This window comes from Rhinolophus hipposideros (assembly GCF_964194185.1).
Source record: "Rhinolophus hipposideros genome assembly, chromosome: 19".
Classification (NCBI taxonomy): Eukaryota; Metazoa; Chordata; class Mammalia; order Chiroptera; family Rhinolophidae; genus Rhinolophus; species Rhinolophus hipposideros.
In genome coordinates this window covers 51,741,572-51,759,797 of record NC_138065.1, presented here as the reverse complement: position 1 = coordinate 51,759,797, position 18,226 = coordinate 51,741,572, and the positions used below count along the sequence as shown (strand labels likewise).

At 55.7% G+C, this 18,226-nt stretch overlaps 1 protein-coding gene across 1 annotated transcript; it reads right to left on the bottom strand.

The window, feature by feature from the left end:
- Nucleotides 1–6,289: 6,289 nt before the first annotated feature.
- On the bottom strand, nucleotides 6,290–16,907 carry GPA33 (glycoprotein A33). The gene is made up of 6 exons (XM_081025289.1): nucleotides 16,759–16,907; nucleotides 15,976–16,192; nucleotides 10,671–10,823; nucleotides 8,763–8,882; nucleotides 8,117–8,240; nucleotides 6,290–7,662 (listed from the first exon to the last, which is right to left on the bottom strand). Exons 2-6 carry the CDS (start codon nucleotides 16,064–16,066, stop codon nucleotides 7,560–7,562), a joined length of 591 nt encoding a protein of 196 aa, XP_080881415.1. The 5' UTR covers nucleotides 16,067–16,192; nucleotides 16,759–16,907; the 3' UTR covers nucleotides 6,290–7,559.
- Nucleotides 16,908–18,226: the final 1,319 nt, after the last annotated feature.

The window sequence follows — 18,226 nt, the reverse complement described above, 5'->3', positions numbered from 1 at the left end:
CATGTCCCCTCTCAGAGTACCCCACCTCCACATCCTTCAGTCCTGTCCACGACCAGCTGCTCTATCCCCGGGCCTGCAGCTGACAGGTGGCCCCGGTCCCTCCGTGCTCTTGAAACACCATTGCCCCTCCCACGGCCCTGAAAGCCTCCAGGTCCGAGTGTCCCACCGAGAGGCCGTGTCACCTGCTGCCCCTCTAGAGCACTCCCGCTCTGTCTTTGGTGCTTTCAGCGCTGGGCCCACCGTCACTCTCTCCAGTGCTCCTCCTGCCATGGTTCTCGGTGACTTCCATCTCCATGGAGACGATCTTTCCAAACCCCGATGTCTCAGTCTTTGGACTCCTTCTCCTCAGTCCGCTGTCCTTGGTGGCTCAGTGAGGAGCCAGCTCCCGGTCATGGCCTGGTTCTTATAGCACCAAGCGCACCACCCACCACGCATTTCTCATGACGCGGCCTCTGCTCTGCCCCCACCTCAGGGTTTTAGCTCATGCCTCCTGGCACCCCAAGTTCAACAATTCTATTGCACAGGGACCGACATCCTACTGGCTCAGTCACGTCCTCCTCTCTCACCACGCTCTGTCTTCACTCTGCTCCTTACTGTGAAAAGTCAAGTATTATAATCAAGGATTTCGATCGCTTTCTTGCATACAGTCTCACCTCCTTCATGCACTGTTTCTTTCGTTGTTTGGCACCATCCAAGCCTCACTAAACCCAACTCGGCCTTCTCTGTGTCAACACTGACCACCCTTTGGTCTCGTCTCATTCCTGGGGCCTTGGGCCGTACAGGGAGCTGGCACTGTTTCTTCCTGCCCGTTGCCTGGCCCCTGCTTACGTGCCAAGCCACATTGCTCTTCTGGGTCACAGAAGCGATTCAGAGGGACTGCAGGATGTTTCTCATTTCATGAGGGAGACGATAAAAGCCAGTGAGAGACAAGTGGGAGCAGGAAGATCAAAGTAACACGCTGGGAGGAGGAAGGCTGCTCTGAGCTGATAAACCACATAGGTTTTTCCTGCAGGGAAAGACAGAGACTCATGCGATGTGGAACTGTATGTACTTAAGCAACTAACCTTTATTTAGGGGTTCTGGATTGCTCTCTGAAAGAAAACGGCCTCACATAAAGCCCAGGACTTAAATAGTTTGACCTGAGTTTGGGCCCCGGCTCTGTCACTAACCAGCTGCCCGATCCTTAACAAGGCCCTTCAGCCTTCCGAGCCCATTTCTTCTGTGGCCTGCGGCAGTTGGCTGGCTGGTAGTGTGGCTGTGAGCACTGAGGTGGGCCAAGCCTCTGGCTACACTTTATAAAGCAATGCTGCTTCCGTTCCTGAACTTCTCGTGAAAGGTCCCCACCCTGACGACCTCAAGCATGTGTGTGTACGAACCACAAGATGTTTAGATAAGACTGAGGCGCTGTGATTCACCGAGGCTGGTTTTTCTAGAAAGTTGCTCAATTCTCATTTCAGCAGGGTCTTTGAAGCCTCTTCCGGGACGCCAGGCGTGATGAGCCGCTTTGGGTCCACGTGGCAAAGCCCCCACTCGCAGCAGCTGCGGTCTGCTCTTTGTGGGGCGCCATGAAATGATTTCCCGTTGGCACCGGGAGCCCATCTCCTCTCCGGGCAGCGCAGCAGAAAGCTCAGGAGCATCTCCAGCTCTGACTGCCAAGTGGGGGAGGGAGGGAAAGGAGCCTCCTTAGGAGCCCAGGTGTCTCTGCAGAAACCCATTTCCGCCCGTGTAACGTGGATGTCACTTCCTGCCACACGTGCCTACTGAGCTGTGGTTCGTGCTCCTGGGAGGGCCATGCACCGTGGGAAGTGCTCTCAGCCTGAAAATCTCAGGAGGCTCCCTCCCCTGGCAGGGACAAGGCAGGCAGGTGGCTGTCAAGGCCGAGGGGCGTGACGCAGGTGAACTTCAGGTGCAAACAGGAAGTCTTGTCTCCATTCGGTTAAAAAGACCAGACAGGCGTCACGCTGGGCAAGGTATGCTCAGTGCAGACTGCTAACTGAAGGACTTCACGTGGGTTTTATGAGGAAAAGGCGCCATGGAAACACGACGGGTGCCTGTGCGTGCGGCCCTGTGGGGACCACGCTCCCCGGGCTCCCCCACCCGCTGCGGCCTCTCACTTGCACCTCCTTGGCTGGCTTCTCCTCCTCGGTGCCTTGCAAGGCTTCCTGGGACACGGCCCCCACTCCTGTGTCACCAAAGCCCCGCCCAGGGTGCAGCCTCCACATCTGAGACTTCACTGCCCTCCTGGGCGTTGTGACCCTGGAGGCCCTGACTCGGCCCAACCCTCCAGCGGTTTTCATTGTTCCCACTTACTGCTCATCAAACCCAGCTGGTTTTCAAGAGGCCCTACGGCGGACTCCAGAACCACACGAGGACAGAAACTACACACAGTCGTCCTCCCTTGTCCCTGGAGCCACTTTCCTTGGTTTTAGTTCACTCGGGTCAACCAACGTCCAAACTAATGAACGGACAATTCCCAAAATAACTCACAAGTGTTAAGTCGCCCGTGCTGTGTGGCGGGATGAGACACCACGCGTGAGGCCCGCGCCGCCCACCTGGTCGTGGCTCCCCCCTCTGCCCGGGGTCCACAGCCTCCTGGGGGTCACGCCGCTGTCCCGGGCGCGGGGCTGTGGCCACGGCGCCTGACTGTCCCTCGGAACCGGCCCCGAAGCGCCAGGGTCGCCGCGGGCAGTTTGGCCGTGTCACCGGGCCCACGTCTCCTCGTGTCACCTCCGCGTCATCAGAGGGTGAGTGCGGGACAGTGGGGGGTTTGGAGGGAGACCTCACGCCCCTGGTGTCTGTCACGGCCGCTCTGGTTCATTGTTAGCGATTGTCGTCCATGTCTCACGGGGCTGATGAATGGCCCTGTGTGGTCAGTGAGGAGGGGCCGTGGTCAGTGGGGAGGGACTGTGGTCAGTGAGGAGGGACCGTGGTCAGTGAGGAGGGGCCGTGGTCAGTGGGGAGGGGCCGTGGTCAGTGAGGAGGGACCGTGGTCAGTGAGGAGGGGCCGTGGTCAGTGAGGAGGGGCCGTGGTCAGTGAGGAGGGACCGTGGTCAGTGGGGAGGGGCCGTGGTCAGTGGGGAGGGGCCGTGGTCAGTGGGGAGGGACCGTGGTCAGTGAGGAGGGGCCGTGGTCAGTGGGGAGGGGCCGTGGTCAGTGAGGAGGGACCGTGGTCAGTGAGGAGGGGCCGTGGTCAGTGGAGAGGGGCCGTGGTCAGTGAGGAGGGACCGTGGTCAGTGAGGAGGGGCCGTGGTCAGTGGGGAGGGGCCGTGGTCGGTGAGGAGGGACCGTGGTCAGTGGGGAGGGACCGTGGTCAGTGAGGAGGGACCGTGGTCGGTGAGGAGGGGCCGTGGTCGGTGAGGAGGGGCCGTGGTCAGTGGGGAGGGGCCGTGGTCAGTGGGGAGGGACCGTGGTCAGTGGGGAGGGGCCGTGGTCAGTGGAGAGGGGCCGTGGTCAGTGAGGAGGGACCGTGGTCAGTGAGGAGGGGCCGTGGTCAGTGGGGAGGGGCCGTGGTCGGTGAGGAGGGACCGTGGTCAGTGGGGAGGGACCGTGGTCAGTGAGGAGGGACCGTGGTCGGTGAGGAGGGGCCGTGGTCGGTGAGGAGGGGCCGTGGTCAGTGGGGAGGGGCCGTGGTCAGTGGGGAGGGACCGTGGTCAGTGAGGAGGGGCCGTGGTCAGTGAGGAGGGGCCGTGGTCAGTGGAGAGGGGCCGTGGTCAGTGGGGAGGGGCCGTGGTCAGTGAGGAGGGGCCGTGGTCAGTGGGGAGGGGCCGTGGTCGGTGGGGAGGGACCGTGGTCAGTGGGGAGGGACCGTGGTCGGTGAGGAGGGACCGTGGTCGGTGAGGAGGGGCCGTGGTCAGTGAGGAGGGGCCGTGGTCAGTGGGGAGGGGCCGTGGTCAGTGAGGAGGGGCCGTGGTCAGTGGGGAGGGGCCGTGGTCGGTGGGGAGGGACCGTGGTCGGTGAGGAGGGGCCGTGGTCGGTGAGGAGGGGCCGTGGTCGGTGAGGAGGGACCGTGGTCAGTGGGGAGGGACCGTGGTCAGTGAGGAGGGACCGTGGTCGGTGAGGAGGGACCGTGGTCGGTGAGGAGGGGCCGTGGTGCCTGCAGGGGCGGCGCTGCCGGTGTCGGGCACCCAGGGGCCTTGGCCCGCACCCCGAGGATGGGGGGCCACGGTACCATTCGCCACTAAGAGACACACGTGCTCCTTGGAGAAAGCGGATTTCAGGGCTGGGAAAGAGAATGTACAAAAATGAGTCCGGAATACCTTAGAAAGTGAGGACGTGTGCACAGGATTCTAAGGACACGTGAAAGGTCAAAGACGCCACCTAGAAAGGGACTCCCACTGCCAACTCGGAGACAATTTGAGCAGCGACATAAATAATGACAGCAATGGATTGTAGCCCAGTGGGCAAAACAGAGGTGCAAGGGTTCACAGGGGGTTAGTAAATTCATGAATAAATTAAGTTTCCCGCTGTCCTTTAATGCCTGGATTAAAAAGTCCCTTGATTAACGTGTTTTGAGAATGAATAAACAATGAAAGTGAATTTTTAAGAAGTTCCTAAAAGGAAAAATGTTTTAAAACTTAAACTAAACTATATAATATAATAATACCCAACTAATGCTGTGACTTCTTTTAAAAAATCTGCGATAATTTAAAATAAACTTGTACTTTAACTCCTTTAAAAAAAAAATAAGTAGAAATGGGATGTTTACGTAACCTCTAAGAACCTTGCCAGAAAACACTTCTGAATTGCAATGGGAAGACAAGTCATTGTAGAGTAATGGAGAGGTCGCTGATCAAATCCTATGTCGCCCAATAGGCTGCAAGGAAAAGAGCTATGTCTTGTGATATTCTTGTCAAAGACGCTTGAGCTTATTTAACTCTGAGGAAAAGCAGATCCAGAATGAGAGACGTTCTGCAAAATAACCGGCTTGTAATCATCACAGGTGTCAAAGTCGTGAAAATCAAGGAAAGGTTGAGGAATTGTTCCAAATTGAAGGAGACTAAGTACATCTATGGTAGCTGAATGCAGTGAGTAATTCTGAAGTAGGTTCTTTTGCTCTGATGGACGTTACTGGGCAACTGGGTGAAACGAGAATGAGGTCTGAGGACGCTGATTTGCTGGTTTTGATGATTGCATGCGAGTCATGGAGGAGAAGCATGTATAGGGGGAAATACACACGAAATATATACGGTTAGGGTGATGGGCATTGTGTTGGCAACGTATGCTCAAAGGGTTCAGGAAACTTTTTTTTTTTGTATTGTATGTATACATTTTTGTTGTAAGTTTGAGATTATTTCAAGAAAAATATAAGGGAAAGCGTCCAGTGGAGAGACGCTGCAGAATCCCACACCTTCCTGCATGTGTTTGGCGTATGTACCACATACATACGAGCCACCCCTGCAGTCTCTTCCAGCCCCCTCCCCCCTCATGCAGCTGCAGGCCCAGCCATCGGAGGAATCAACCCCCCATTTTATGGAACTGGAGGGACATGATGGTACTTGTTCTTTAGGCCCCCAAAACAGGGTAGGGGTGTTTCTGGAATTCCTTTTTTTGGAACTCAGACTGGGTCGCCTCTGAATGAGCTTTGACTCCTAGAAGCTAGAATGTGTTTCTCCCCACCCCTTAAAAAGAGGGAGAAATGGGGGTGCGGTGCAGGGATTTAGGACCTGGACACTCAGCGGGTTGTAGCCGAAGGCAGATGTGTAGGTCATTGTTCATTTGCAGCTTTCTCCTTGCCCCCACCTCTGTCCTCTCCCTTTCTTCCCCACTTTGAGCTCCAACAAGCTGATCCCCACAGGGTACAGCCCGGTCTCTCGCCAGCTGGCTTCTACTTGGGCTCTGCCAGTGGGAGGTGGGCAGGATAGGATGGGAGAGCGGAGGAGACAGTGGCCATGGGTTCCCTCCTCTGCCCACTCCTGCGTTGGTGCTGCTGTCCTGGAGGGGGCATCTCTCGATGACCCTCCTCCATGTGTCTCGCTGGTACTGCTAGGCAGGGAGGGCTCTGTCCTGTCTCAGCAGCTGCATTGACATGGTCTGACCCCCTATGGCCACAGCAGCGGGACCCACAGGATCTGTCCTTGCTCCCCTGCTCAGCCCTGTCACCTTGCCTCTGGAGGAAGCGGGAGAGGCCTCCAGGACGTAGGTACAGACCCAGGAGTCACAGGCTCCACCCCGCTGGGACAACCCCACATCATAAAGAAAGAAGAATTTCCAAGACAGCTTTATCATCACTGACAGCCTTTTGAGTAAAGCAAAGGATTTAACAAAATATATCACAAATGGGCAACAGGTTGACAGAGTTGCTTCTCTGACCATCCAGAAAACACAATGTTTATTTAATAGTAAATAGCATTTGGGTGAGACTGGCCCCTGGGCCATGAGGCCCAAGCAGCCATGACACTGCCTGGGCTCTTAAGGGTGGAAGAAACCATCGACCAATGGTGGGGGGTGGCGGAGGGTGGGCAGCGTGACCCCCAGCCAGCAAAGCAAAGCAGAGTAGGAGCCGGCTGTGCAGGGCAGGGGTTAGGGGTCAGGAGGCAGCGTGGGTGTGTCAGTTACTCGGGCCTTGACAGCATTCACTGTGAGGTGAGAAACCTGGGCCACCTGCACACACACTCAGTGTGTTCATTTCAATGAGCTCCTACGAGCAAATGGGTTTGGGTGGGAGTCGTCTTTGTGCCCACAGTCGTGTCGGGGAGACCACCCTATAAAAGCAGTTTCTCAAATTAAGCTGAAGTACCTGCTAGGAAGGCTGCGGGCCCCAGGGAAAGCAGGGGTGCGGCCCAGGCCATGCGGCAAGGAGCTCAGACAGCTGAGCCATGTGGCCCGCGATGGGTGTGAGACAAAGGGACAAGATTGCTCCCCTGCGAGGCAGATCCAACAGGGTTCCAGAATTCACAGTTGTTTGAGACAGGCCTGGAGGGGCAGCTGGGGTGTTTTGACAGGCAGAGATGACTGCATGGGCAGCCAAACAGAAAGCAGAGCCCGTGGGGGGCGTGTGGCAGGGCTGGAGGTGGTCCTCGCCTGGAGTGTCTGAATATACAGGGGATTTGTGGGAGATGTGGCTGCAGAGGGAGCCCAGGGCCAGGCCAGCGTGGGCCCTGAGCAAGGAGTTCGCACTTCAGTTGGATAAAAGGGAGGCGTACTCATTTATTCTTTCATTCATTCAACAAACACGTATTGGGTACCAACACTCTGCCAGGCGCTCCGCTGGGTGCTGCATGCACAGTGAACGCGCAGCTCCTACTCTCCTGAGGCTCCAGGGAAGGCGGAGGCTGCGGCCTGGTCCCGGGGGCGGCGGGCAGTGGGGAGGGGTCACTGGGCAGGTGAGTCACCAGTGAGATCACCTGAGCCAGGCCTCGCCACACCCCCCGCTGCTGACTCTGGTGGAAGCGCCATCAGTGCTGGGATGGCTCTTCCCACCCAGACATGGGCTGGGAGCAGAGCGGGTGTGGGAGGCTGGACTGAACCCCTAACCCTTCCCCATCCTCCAGCAGGCCCTGGTCACGTCGGCCAGCGTGGTCAGGGGCCTAGCTGCCCCCGCTCTCCAGGTGTCCGTGCCTTCAGTACTCGTCTGTGTCCTCCCCTCCAGAAAGCTCCCGCAGGGGCTCCCCTCCAGAATGTTTGCTCAGCTGCTCTGAGGGCTCCCGGTAGATAGCCCGGTTCCTACGGCAGTGAGGACAGAGACAGTTTGCCCCAAGGAGCTGGGCCTGGCACTCCTTAAGACCGCCACCCCCACCCATCCAGCTGCAAAGGGACACTGGGCTGAAGGGCAGGGCTCAGAGAGGGCAGGAAGGTGGCACCGACATGTTCCACTTGTGAGCTGAGGGCATTACGGAAACATGCTGGCTGCTCCGGCCAAGGAGGGACCCTCTGGGGGCAGAGCCTCCACCCCGCTTGGCCTTGGCACCACAGAGAGCCCTGCTCTGAGACCATGGGCCCTGGGCCAAGTCCGGACTGCAGGGCCACTTTCAGACTTGCGTGAATCATTTGCTCTCTTCTCGGCCATAAAACGGGGCTGATAAAAATGGCAGCTGTCCCCCAGGGTGTGAGTGGCAGAGGCTCTGAGGAGCTTGCCAGGCCGCCCAGACCCATGCCACCACGCTGCCCCCGCACTCACGGCCTGGTGTCCTCGGCCTCGTTCTTCTCCCGGCAGCAGCAGCAGTAGACAAGGACGCCAATGAGGATGAGGGCCGCCAGCACGCCGCCCGCGATGCCCGCGTACAGGGCCACGTTCATGGAAGCTGCAAGGGACAGAGCGGCTCAACCCTCAGCCCCAGCCACGTCCCTCACTCGAGCCCGGGCTCCAGGACCGAGCACAGCTGGGAGGGGGCCCCACACCGCCAGGGCCACAGGTGGTCCCTCCCAGCCCGGGGAGCAGAGCCGCCTGCTTCTGGGAGCATTCCGGCCGGGCCTTGTAGGATGGGACCAGGCAGGACTGGGAACACTTCAGGATGGAGACACAGACGAGGTCAGAGGGCGATCGCTTTGCCTCCCTATACTCGCTGGGCTACCCAGGCTCCAGGAAAGTCCTCAGCTCTCAGCCAGGCCGGTGCTACTTCCAAAGAACCAAGGGGAACCGGGGAGAAGAGCATCTGGCCAAGGTCACCCCAGCCACCCAGCCAGTGGGGGACCCTAAAGAGGCTGCCAGTTCACGGCCACTGCAGCCCCTCTCAGCTGGTTCTTTGGACACCAAGCTAGTCATCTTCTGAACTTTGTCCTCTGCCCAGCTCTCCCTCCCTCCCGTCACCCGTAGCGGCTCTTACGAGGTCTGACGGCCACCGTGATATTGCAGGACTCCATCCCCACCTCGTTCCTGGATGTGCAGATGTAGTACCCCGACATGTCCGTGGAGATGTTCTTCAGAGACAAGGTCTGCCCCAAGGCTGGGGAGGAGGAAGAGTCGGGTGAGGAGACGGCCAGGACGCGGGCCTGAATTCCTGGGTGGGTACAAGCACCGCCACGGCCCCTGCTGGGCCTCACCTGCGATCCGGAGAAAGCACCCACCTCCGGGCTGCAGGGCAGTAGGCACCCTGAGTGTGAAGCCTGGTTCTGCCACTTCCTGTCTGTGTGACTTTGGGCAAGGAACTTAGCTTCATGGAGCCTCGGTTTCTTTATTGATAAATGGGAATAATAATGGTGCCTGTCTCACTGCCCTTCCCCCGTCCTCGAAGCAAACAGGGGACATTAGAAGCTGCTCTGGGATTAACCAGTGCATATCCGATGCCCCAAGACCTGTTTTGATTCTGAGTCGGGGCTCCCGAGCCCCTTTTCTTGGAAAGGATTTAGTAGTTCCTGAACTCCAGCTGAAAGGAACATTTCTGCCACAGTGGTGCCACTCGGTGGCCGAGAAGGGAAACTCACAGGATGGTGGCCTTCCGCCTTCCCGGTGCTCGCTGGAGAGAGACTTCCTGCAGGGACTCCCTGGCCTCGCGGAGGCACTGAGGTCAACTTCCTGTCCTCCCCCAGTCCCATGGCTTGTCAGCGAGCTCGGCTGCTACCTCTGGTCTCCCAGATTCTCCTGGCTGCTGGGAGCAGGCCCGTGCCCACCCCTCAGAAGCCCCCAGAATCACCCTTCACTCTTCCTTGGCATCACATCCCTACTCCTGCAGCGCGTGAAGCTCTGGGTTCAAAGGATGGGTTTACAAACTTTTAAGAAGTTTTTGTTTTGTCCCCAAATGAGTGAAGGGTAGAGTGACAAAGTTCATCCTGGTTTGACCCAAGCCCCAATCTGCCTTTATCCCGTCGGACTCACCAGGACGTGACGCTCTTCCCTTCCCTTCCCTCCTGTCTTCTCAGAACCCGCGGTGACACCCCGGCTCCACAGCTCGCCTCCTGCTCGCTCTCCACCCACACTGCCCCTGGACACCTCCCAGAAGTTAAACCAAGGGCTCCTCTCAGGCTTCATCTTTCTTATCTCCAGGAGAACTGGGGGCAGCCACCGGGCCGCCAGTGGGCATCAGGCCCAGGGGTCCCTGCAGGGTGTCCCATGGGCCCAACATGATGACAGTAGAATATCTATTTAGGGTGTTTTTTGTTTTTTTTTAGTTTGTTTCCTGACCGAAAAGTCAAACACCAAGCTGCCCAGGACAAAAGTGATCTCCTGGCAACCGTGACTGAACCTTCCATCCCCATCCCTGCGTCCCAGAGAACGTGGGGCCCTCATAGCAGCCTTGGTGGGTGGTGGGGTGTGGCCAGAAAAGGGGGCGCGTGTGGGGAAGTGGGGTTCAGGGGAGTCTGAGACGGACTGGCCTGAAGAGGGAATGGGAACAGGAAATTCCCACCCTTGAGTGGAGCCATAGAATTAAACTTGGGGTCTCAAATGTATACGTTAGGACAGGATCGTAATCCAAACCAAAACCCCACCCACATGCTTGTTTCAGAGAATTGACTTATGGGGAATAAGGAAAACCAGTTAGCACGTGGTTCCACGACGTGCTTCATGTGAAATCATTTTCGTTTCTCACAATAACCTGTGAGGTAGGTGGTAGGTATTATTATGAGGAAACGGTGCTTAAAGAGATGATTTAAGATATCGCGCCGTGGACGGCAGGTTGAGAGAAAGGGGCAGCCTTCAGGGAGACATGCCTGGTCAGCCCCAGGGTCTCCCCTGGCAGCCCTGGCCAACCAGCTGCATCTTGATGTGGCCCCACCCTCCCTGCGGCCCCTGTTACCTGGAGCGCCTGCCCGCTCCTGGTGCAGGAGGTCATAGCTCTTCCAGCTGTACTGAGGGGCTGGGGAGCCCTCCTTTGATTGGCAGGTCAGCTGGATGTTGTTCCCAATCACGGTGTCCCCCTCGATGCCGCAGTCTGGTTTGGAGGGTGGCACTGTGCGGGGAGGGGCCAAAGAGAAGGCATGCATCAGGTGGGGCTGGTGACAGCCACTCCCCCCCAACCCCCCCCCCCACATGCTGCCTTGTTTGTTCACAGGCAGAGAAATTCATGGCCTCGAGGTGAGAAGTCATGCTCCAGGAGCAGTGCACCCAAAACCTCCCCTCAGTGGCCTGTCGCCATCGCAGAGAAGCAGCATGTGCAGGAAGGCACCCTTTCTCGTGGCTAGTTTAGGCATCACCACTGTAAAGATGGCGTAGTGAGACCCAGGGGAAGGCTTGGCGGCGGTCCAGGCAGAGCTGGCACTGGGCCCCGTCTTTTCACCCCAGATCCACAGCTCTTGCCACCAGCCCATAGAAGCGCCCTCTGACAGTGACTCCTCTGTGCTACTTGACATGAATCCTTCAGCCCCTCAGTGTTCCCACCTGTCAAATGAGGGGACCACGGACTTTTCCTGTAAAGGGCCAAATGGTAGCATGTTAGACTTTGCCGAGGTCTCTGTCGCTGCTTCTGCTTTTGTAATACCCCTTTACAAATGGAAAAGCCATCCTTAGCTTGCAGGTCACAGCAAGGCAGGCTGTGGGTGGACCTGGCCACAGTCAGCCCACCCCTGGGTTAGCCGGAAGGCCCTCTCTCCAAAGCCCGCCAGCTTGAACTTCTCGGGGACGTTCTCTTTGGGCTGAGCATTGCCCTCTTCCTGGGCTTTGCTGATAAAATGCAATTGTGCTGAGCGGCTGGACGGTGCTGGCTGCCCCCTGGCAGCAGCAGAGGTGTGTACCGGGGGGTGGGGCGGCCGGGGGGGGGGTGAGGACCAAAGGGATGAAAGGGGGCAGACAAGCAGATTAGGACAGGGCAGCCACAGAAAGGAGGGTACAAAACTGACAGGCCCCCACAACTCACATCCTTCCCGGCTCTCCCGGAATTCCTGAGGATCTTACGCTGGTGCCTCTCACTCAGCAGCTCGGCACCGTAAACGTACAGACCTCATTGGGCACCTACTGTATGCCTGACACTGCGGTGGGGACAAAGGACGAGCCATTGGATGATGACAAGGCAAGAGGCAGGGCTGCTGGGACAGGGAAGGCACGGACGAGGGACACGAGCTCAGTCACAGCGTGGGCTGCGACCTGAAGTAAGAGAGAGAGGCGCAGGCCATAGGCAGTGGTGGGAGAGAGAGATGAGGGCCCTCCAGGCGGAGGGAACAGCATGTGCAAAGGCACTGAGGCCAGAAGCAGCATAAAGTATGCCTGCGACCTCAGGCAGTGTCCTTGAGGATGGGAAGGGGAGGCCACACAAGGGAGAGGGTTATACTGAAACCAGTTGGTGGCAGGTCTGTCCCCTCTGCTTCTTTCTTTACATGCCCCTTTGGATGGTTTGCCAGCCCCAGTAAAGAGTGCTGCCCACTCTGCAATCCAGATCGCACAGGAGCAGGGTCCCTGCGCATGGAGAGTGAACTGCAGTCTCTGCGGGCCGCCTCCCCTCAAAGTTCTGGGGGCAGCTGTTCAGGATGGACCTCGTCCCTCTAGCCCAGCTGCCCTTCCACCCACTGCAGAGACTCCCGGAGATCTCCAATCTTAATTGGTTGGTCCGCCCTTCCAGACAGAAGTCATTGCATGACGACAAGGCAAGAGGACTTGCCTTGGAGGACTGAAAATTGATTGCCAGTGGAGTGACAGGGAGGGAGCCGGGGACGCGATGGCTGGAGGCCTCAGCAGAGCCTGCGACTCCCTACGCGGACGCCAGGGGACGCCAGAGGCTGGGGGACGGCCGGTCCCTCGGGGCTGGGCCAGGTCCCAGGGCCAGGGGCCTCTCCGCTGTCCCTCCAGAAGGATCCCGCTCGCCTCAGTTTACTGTGAGGTCACCCAGCCCGAGGTGGCAGCCCCGCGTAATGAAAGCCCTTCTGCCTAAAAATTGGCCTGCTGGAGAGCCATTTGGAAAGAAAACTTTGTTTTTTAAGAAATTATGATGCTGGATTTCTTAACATATAGTACAAAAGGATCTCTCTCTTTCTTAAAGTAAAAGAGGGGTTTTACCGAGTTCCATAACCTCACGTTAAACTTGTACCCTCGCCCTTGGAGTTAATTAGTTCATCTCCTAAATGCAGCAGCCGTGGGAGGGGCGGGGGAACCAGACGTTCACACTTAAGTGGGGTCCTGCCGCTTTTCCCCAACCAGCTCATTGCCAAAAGATGGGAGTTGTTTGAGGGGAGCCAGGAGACAGAGTTAGGCAGAGAAGGACAAGGTGGGGAGAAGCTCGGGACTCAGCCAGGGGTACAGGAGAGAAGGGAGGAAGAGAAACTAGATAAAAAACCCTTGTTCTCTTGGTTTGGTGAACTCTCTCCAAGGAGCTAATGCAAATTAAAATTGGGTGCTGTGCACACAAGATGCTTTGTTGCAACATTATGTGTGGCTCTAATTGGAAACAGCCTGTGTGTCCCGTGCAGGAACAGGGCACCATGCATCTGCTTGTTGCAGTGGCATGGAACTTCAAGGAGCCAAGTGCAATGACAGCAGGAAGCGGTGTGTGGCATGGAATGAAAAGAGAAAAGGACCGACTTGTGAGGCTGCAGAGTGAGTTATGTACATACGTGAGCACGTGCGTGGGGCTTGGGAAGAAACATGGAGAACACAGCTTCGTAATATAGAAGAAGGTTCTTTTCCGGTTTCTTATTTTTAAAAAATTAGTATGTTTGAAGAGGCCAGGATCACCCGACACAACTACTTGTTTATTTGTGTTTGGACTAAAGTTTCTGGAGTGGGAGAACGGGAGGGCAGAGCAGAAATGAACTCCATTCCAGCAACCTTCCATGCATTAGAAATTCTGACCTGGGGGCCCTCCAGAGAAGCAGGCCCCCTGATTCAATGGCAGGAAAACACATGACAGTACGCCACATATTATCTGGGCCAGCTAAAACACAGCTGTAAACGTGCTAGGAGATGATAAAGTACGATGGTGATGTTTCAGAGCTCCCCGTGAAAACCCAGGAGCAATGGTCAGTGCCCTCCCAGGCCGGGCGGTGGGGGGTGGGCTTCAATGTCCCAGACCCTAAGCAAAACCTTCAGTGTGGAAGAGCAGTTAAGAATCGCAGTCATCAATGAGTGACGTGTCCAAGATGCAGTGTTCTGTGGACACATGAGGGCAGATGGACACATTCAGGCCTGGCACTGCTTTGTCCCTCGCCCTTTGGTTGGCGTGGGCCCAGGGAAGGCAGAACACAGGTTAATGCCGTGGGAAATAAAACATAACTGGCAAGCTGACGTCTGCTATCGACTGCAAGAGCAGGGACATCGAAAAGTTAAGTAAACCTACAGAGACTGGGATTCTGTGACAGCCAGGAGAGAACTGCAGGTGGCCTAAGCGGCACACAGGCCTTTTCCCTTTTCCCTTTTCCCTTTATTCCCCACCCTTGGCCATGACCTCCGAGGAGCCATAAATAGAGTGAGAGGTGGTGGGCTAAGAAGAGTGAGGAAACAGACTCAAGCCCTCATTTCCCACTGCTGGTCCCCGGCTGTACAAGGTCAGGTTCTAGCTTGGGAAGCAGGGGGTGGGGGGTGGGTGGGAGTGAAACTTCTTGGATGTTAGATTAAAATGTTGACATAGACAGAACTGAATTTTTTTTCCATGTAGCAAATTAACACAATTTGTGAAAATCAAGATCGATCGCGTTCAGTACTGGTAAGGCTGTGGGGAAACAGGCAGGCACATCTAACGTTCATGGCAGTGGAAGGTGCTTTGAGAAAAGTAATTTGCCACTATGGATTAACATGGAATGAAGGCGTAGTCTTTGGCCTAGAAATCCTACTTTGAAGAGTCTACCCAATAGAAATAAAAACAACACGGTGAAAGAATATGTCGGTATTGCATGTCGGCACGCTGGTATTGTTCCTTCCAAAAAATATGGAAGCAGCATGAGATGGTCCATCACTCTGGAGCACTTGAATAAATCATAGACCATCCAGGGGTTGGACTGTTATACTGTTAAAAGGTAGATCTGTACGGATGGATCTGGAGAAACGTGCATGAAACTAAGAGAAGTTGCAGAGTAGTCATTATAATATGAGTATGATCTTTCTTTTTTATAAAAGGAATGGAAAGAAAAAGAAGTGTGTGTGTGTGTGTGTGTGTGTGTGTGTGTGTGCGTTGAAAGGATGTGGAGAGAAGTGGGGAAGAACACGAGTCCGTGTTACCATTGGCTACTTCCTTGGTAGGAGGGGGAGACGGTCAGGCATTCTTCCTTCAGAGCTATGTTGTTTGACTCGTTACATTGCTTCAAAAAGCCAGGCAGTCACCTCGTGCAATTAAAAATTATATCCCACTAAGTAGTGGAAAGGGGAAAAAACTAAAGGAAAAAAGTGCTGCATCGTTTAGGTTTAAAGTGTTGCTCCCTCCCGCCCGGGCTGCTGGCCATTTCTTCTGTTGGATATCGAGTCGGGGCTCATTAACGTTTTCCCAAAAACTGTGACTTTGAGCCAGGTGCCTCGTTTCTCTGAGCCTCATTTACAAAACAGAGATACTAATAGAGGTGATTGTTCAGATCCTTCCCAAGCTATAAACTCCAGTAAGAAGCTATTTGTGTGAAAAGCATGTTTTATCTCGGGACTGACGGACTTCAAGGCAGAAGAACCTGATCGACGGCACGTCGTTGGGGTCTAGGGGTAGGAGACCGGGATGTGAGGGCTTTCTGCAGATTGCTGAATTGACGACAGGGAAAGACGCGCTACCTGGAAGGGTCACGACTGGCCCTCAGCATCAAAGCAAGGCACAGCGAGCATCTTTCCAACAGGACCTAGGGTTTCCCATTTGTTCTCCTAAATAAGTTTGGCATGAAAAAGGGGACAGTTGTCCAGGAAGAGCACTGGACAGCAGGGACAGGGTCTCCCGGGCTGATTCCCAGGGACATTCCGCCTGGGCCTTCTCCTCTTCCCCAGGGACCTGTCTGCCATGCCCGGGGAACCCAAGTAGTCTTCTGTTCCAGTGGGAGGTGCGGTGCCCCTGCCCTGAGACAGGCAGGGCCGGGGGAGGAGTCTTAGTTCCTGGTCAGGCTTTGCTGCCTCTGGCTTTCTCCTCCCACCAGGGTGCTTCTCCTCCTTGCACCCCCTCCCTGCCTCACCTGCTTCCCGCCTCCCAGGAGGGAGATGGAGACACTCACCGAGGACCAAGAGGCGGACGCGTGAGTTGGTGGTGCCGTCCAGATCTGCCATCAGCGTGAGGGAGCACTCATACGTGCCGTTGTCTTCCATGGTCAGCCGGTCGATGGTGAGGGAGGCATCGGACTGCTCTACCTTGTCCGAAATGTTGACCCGGCCCTTATAAAGGTCACCTTGGAGGGAGCTTTGGGTCGAAAATGTCCAGGTGAGCACGCTTTCCTGGGAGGAAGGAGAAAGGCCACTTGGTGTTCCCCCTGAGGCCCTGGCACGGCTTCTCCCAGCCCGTCCTGACCACCCCCGTCCCCCAGCTCCAGCCCAGGGGCGCTGATACACCAACCCCTGAGACAAACAGCCCTTGTATGCAGTGCCCATCGAACAACGTACACATTCACTTAACAAAAGTGTCAAAAGACGGTGCCGGGGACACAGCTCACACCGCAGGAGCACATGTGGCTAAGTGGGCTCTTCTCAGATCCCCGCACACTCCCCCTGTGCCCCCGGCATCGCTCTCACCACCCCATTTCACTCCATTGTCCAGTCTCACCCATTGACTCAACCAGTATTTACTGAGCACCTATTATGTGCCAGGCATTGCGCTAGGCAGCCACTTGTGGCTTCCAAGCCACTTTATTTACTGAATTCTTGCCTTTGGAGTTTATTTATTCATTGATATACGCGTAATTCACCAAACACAACATGCTACTAAGATCAAAGCAAACCCCAGTTCAGTCACTTCTTAGCTGTGCTCCTTTCCATGACGCCCCCAACTTTTTAAAGACCCTTACCGTGTGACTCCTGAGAAGCTTTCCCCATTTGACAACTCCGTCTCGTTCGGAGGAAGAAGTCTGGTAGTGGCACGGAAGGGTGACACTCTTTCCACGAGCAGCCCGAATAACTTCCTGTGGGGTTTCCACAGAGATGGCGTTCACAGTCGCCCAGACTGGAAAGAAAGTGGGAAGTGGGAGGGAGAAGGAAATGACCTGGGCATACCTGCCTGTTGCCCACGGGACCTCTGAGGCAGTGCTCAGTGAGATCTTTCCTCCTCCCACCACAGCAAGACACTACAGCTGCCATCCTGGCCACAGCACACCGGCTGTTCTCCAAGTTTGGGGTGAAAACCAACAGGTGGACCTCGGTCCACCCCACCCCCATCCCGCAGCATCAACGACCAGTTCAGGGCATTGTCTAGTGGCTAACGCCTGGCCTTGAGCCTCAGCCCCACCTCCCACCACCCGTCCTTTTCCTCTCCCACCTCTCTTCTAATTCAGAAATGTCCCTTTGATACTTTCATTCCATATCTGTACGACGCCACATTAGCGCACAACTTCTCTGTGGCTATTTCAGGAAGTAGCGTGGCATGGAGTTTAAAGGCACAGGTTCTGCAACTAGAATGCACCACTTAGAGTTCCAGCTCCTTCGCGACTGAATACGCTGAGCAGTTCCCTTGTGCTCTCTGTACCTGCAGTCTCGCTGGAAAAATGGGTTGAGTGAAGATTGAGTGACCTGAATGTAGTCTTCGTGGGGAATGGGTGCTAACCCATAATCAGTGCTCAGTAGCTGTCAGTTACTATGGGGAAGCCTTTTGTCATATTGAATCGCTTCTGCTTTCTCGTCCCACGGTCTGTTCTTGAGGCCCATCCTTGGTCAGAAGTTAATCACAAGAGATAACCATCCACTGTCACCCTGGGCCAACTCTCAGACAGGAATACTCATTGCTAATGGCTGTAACTAAAGAATAGATCAGTTTTAGAGGTCGTTATGACAGTGAGCTAAAAATCATCTTGTTAAGAGATTCGTAAGGGGAAAGGCTGAAATGAATGGGTGAGTAAGAGCTCACAAAGGGGAAAACGCCGTGAACAAAGGTCGAGCACTGTCAGCTGGCTCTGTAAACCTGAGAAGGACCTTGGAAGGCGGGTCCTGTGCCCCGATGAACAAGGAACGCGCATTTTCCATAATCCTAGGTGGAATTCAGCGAGTCTCTAAGACCCTCGTGCCCACAGCCATCACTGGGGATCCTTCCCGGATTCAGACCGTGTCCTCCTGTTCTGACCATACTGGCAACAACGTCATGGGGCGAGACTTCTTCCTACTAAGCTCCCACCACACACTCAGGCTTCTGATGTTTGTAACCAGCAGCCTTTGCAGCTCCGTCAGAAACAAGCCCAGTTCCTCTCGACTTTTGCCATAAGTTTAACGATTCCCTCTGCAGCCCTCGTTTTCTCCTCTGTGGGATCTTTGCGTCCTTGCTCAGTG

What these genes read in the sequence shown, in the direction of transcription:
- GPA33 (XM_081025289.1), bottom strand. Translation starts at nt 16,066, where the DNA reads ATGGAAGACAACGGCACGTATGAGTGCTCCCTCACGCTGATGGCAGAT. An exon ending in CGTCCGCCTCTTGGTCCTCG is followed by an intron (nt 10,824 to 15,975) that starts GTGAGTGTCTCC and finishes CTCCCCGCACAG; the next exon opens with TGCCACCCTCCAAACCAGAC. An exon ending in GGAGCGGGCAGGCGCTCCAG is followed by an intron (nt 8,883 to 10,670) that starts GTAACAGGGGCC and finishes CCTCCTCCCCAG; the next exon opens with CCTTGGGGCAGACCTTGTCT.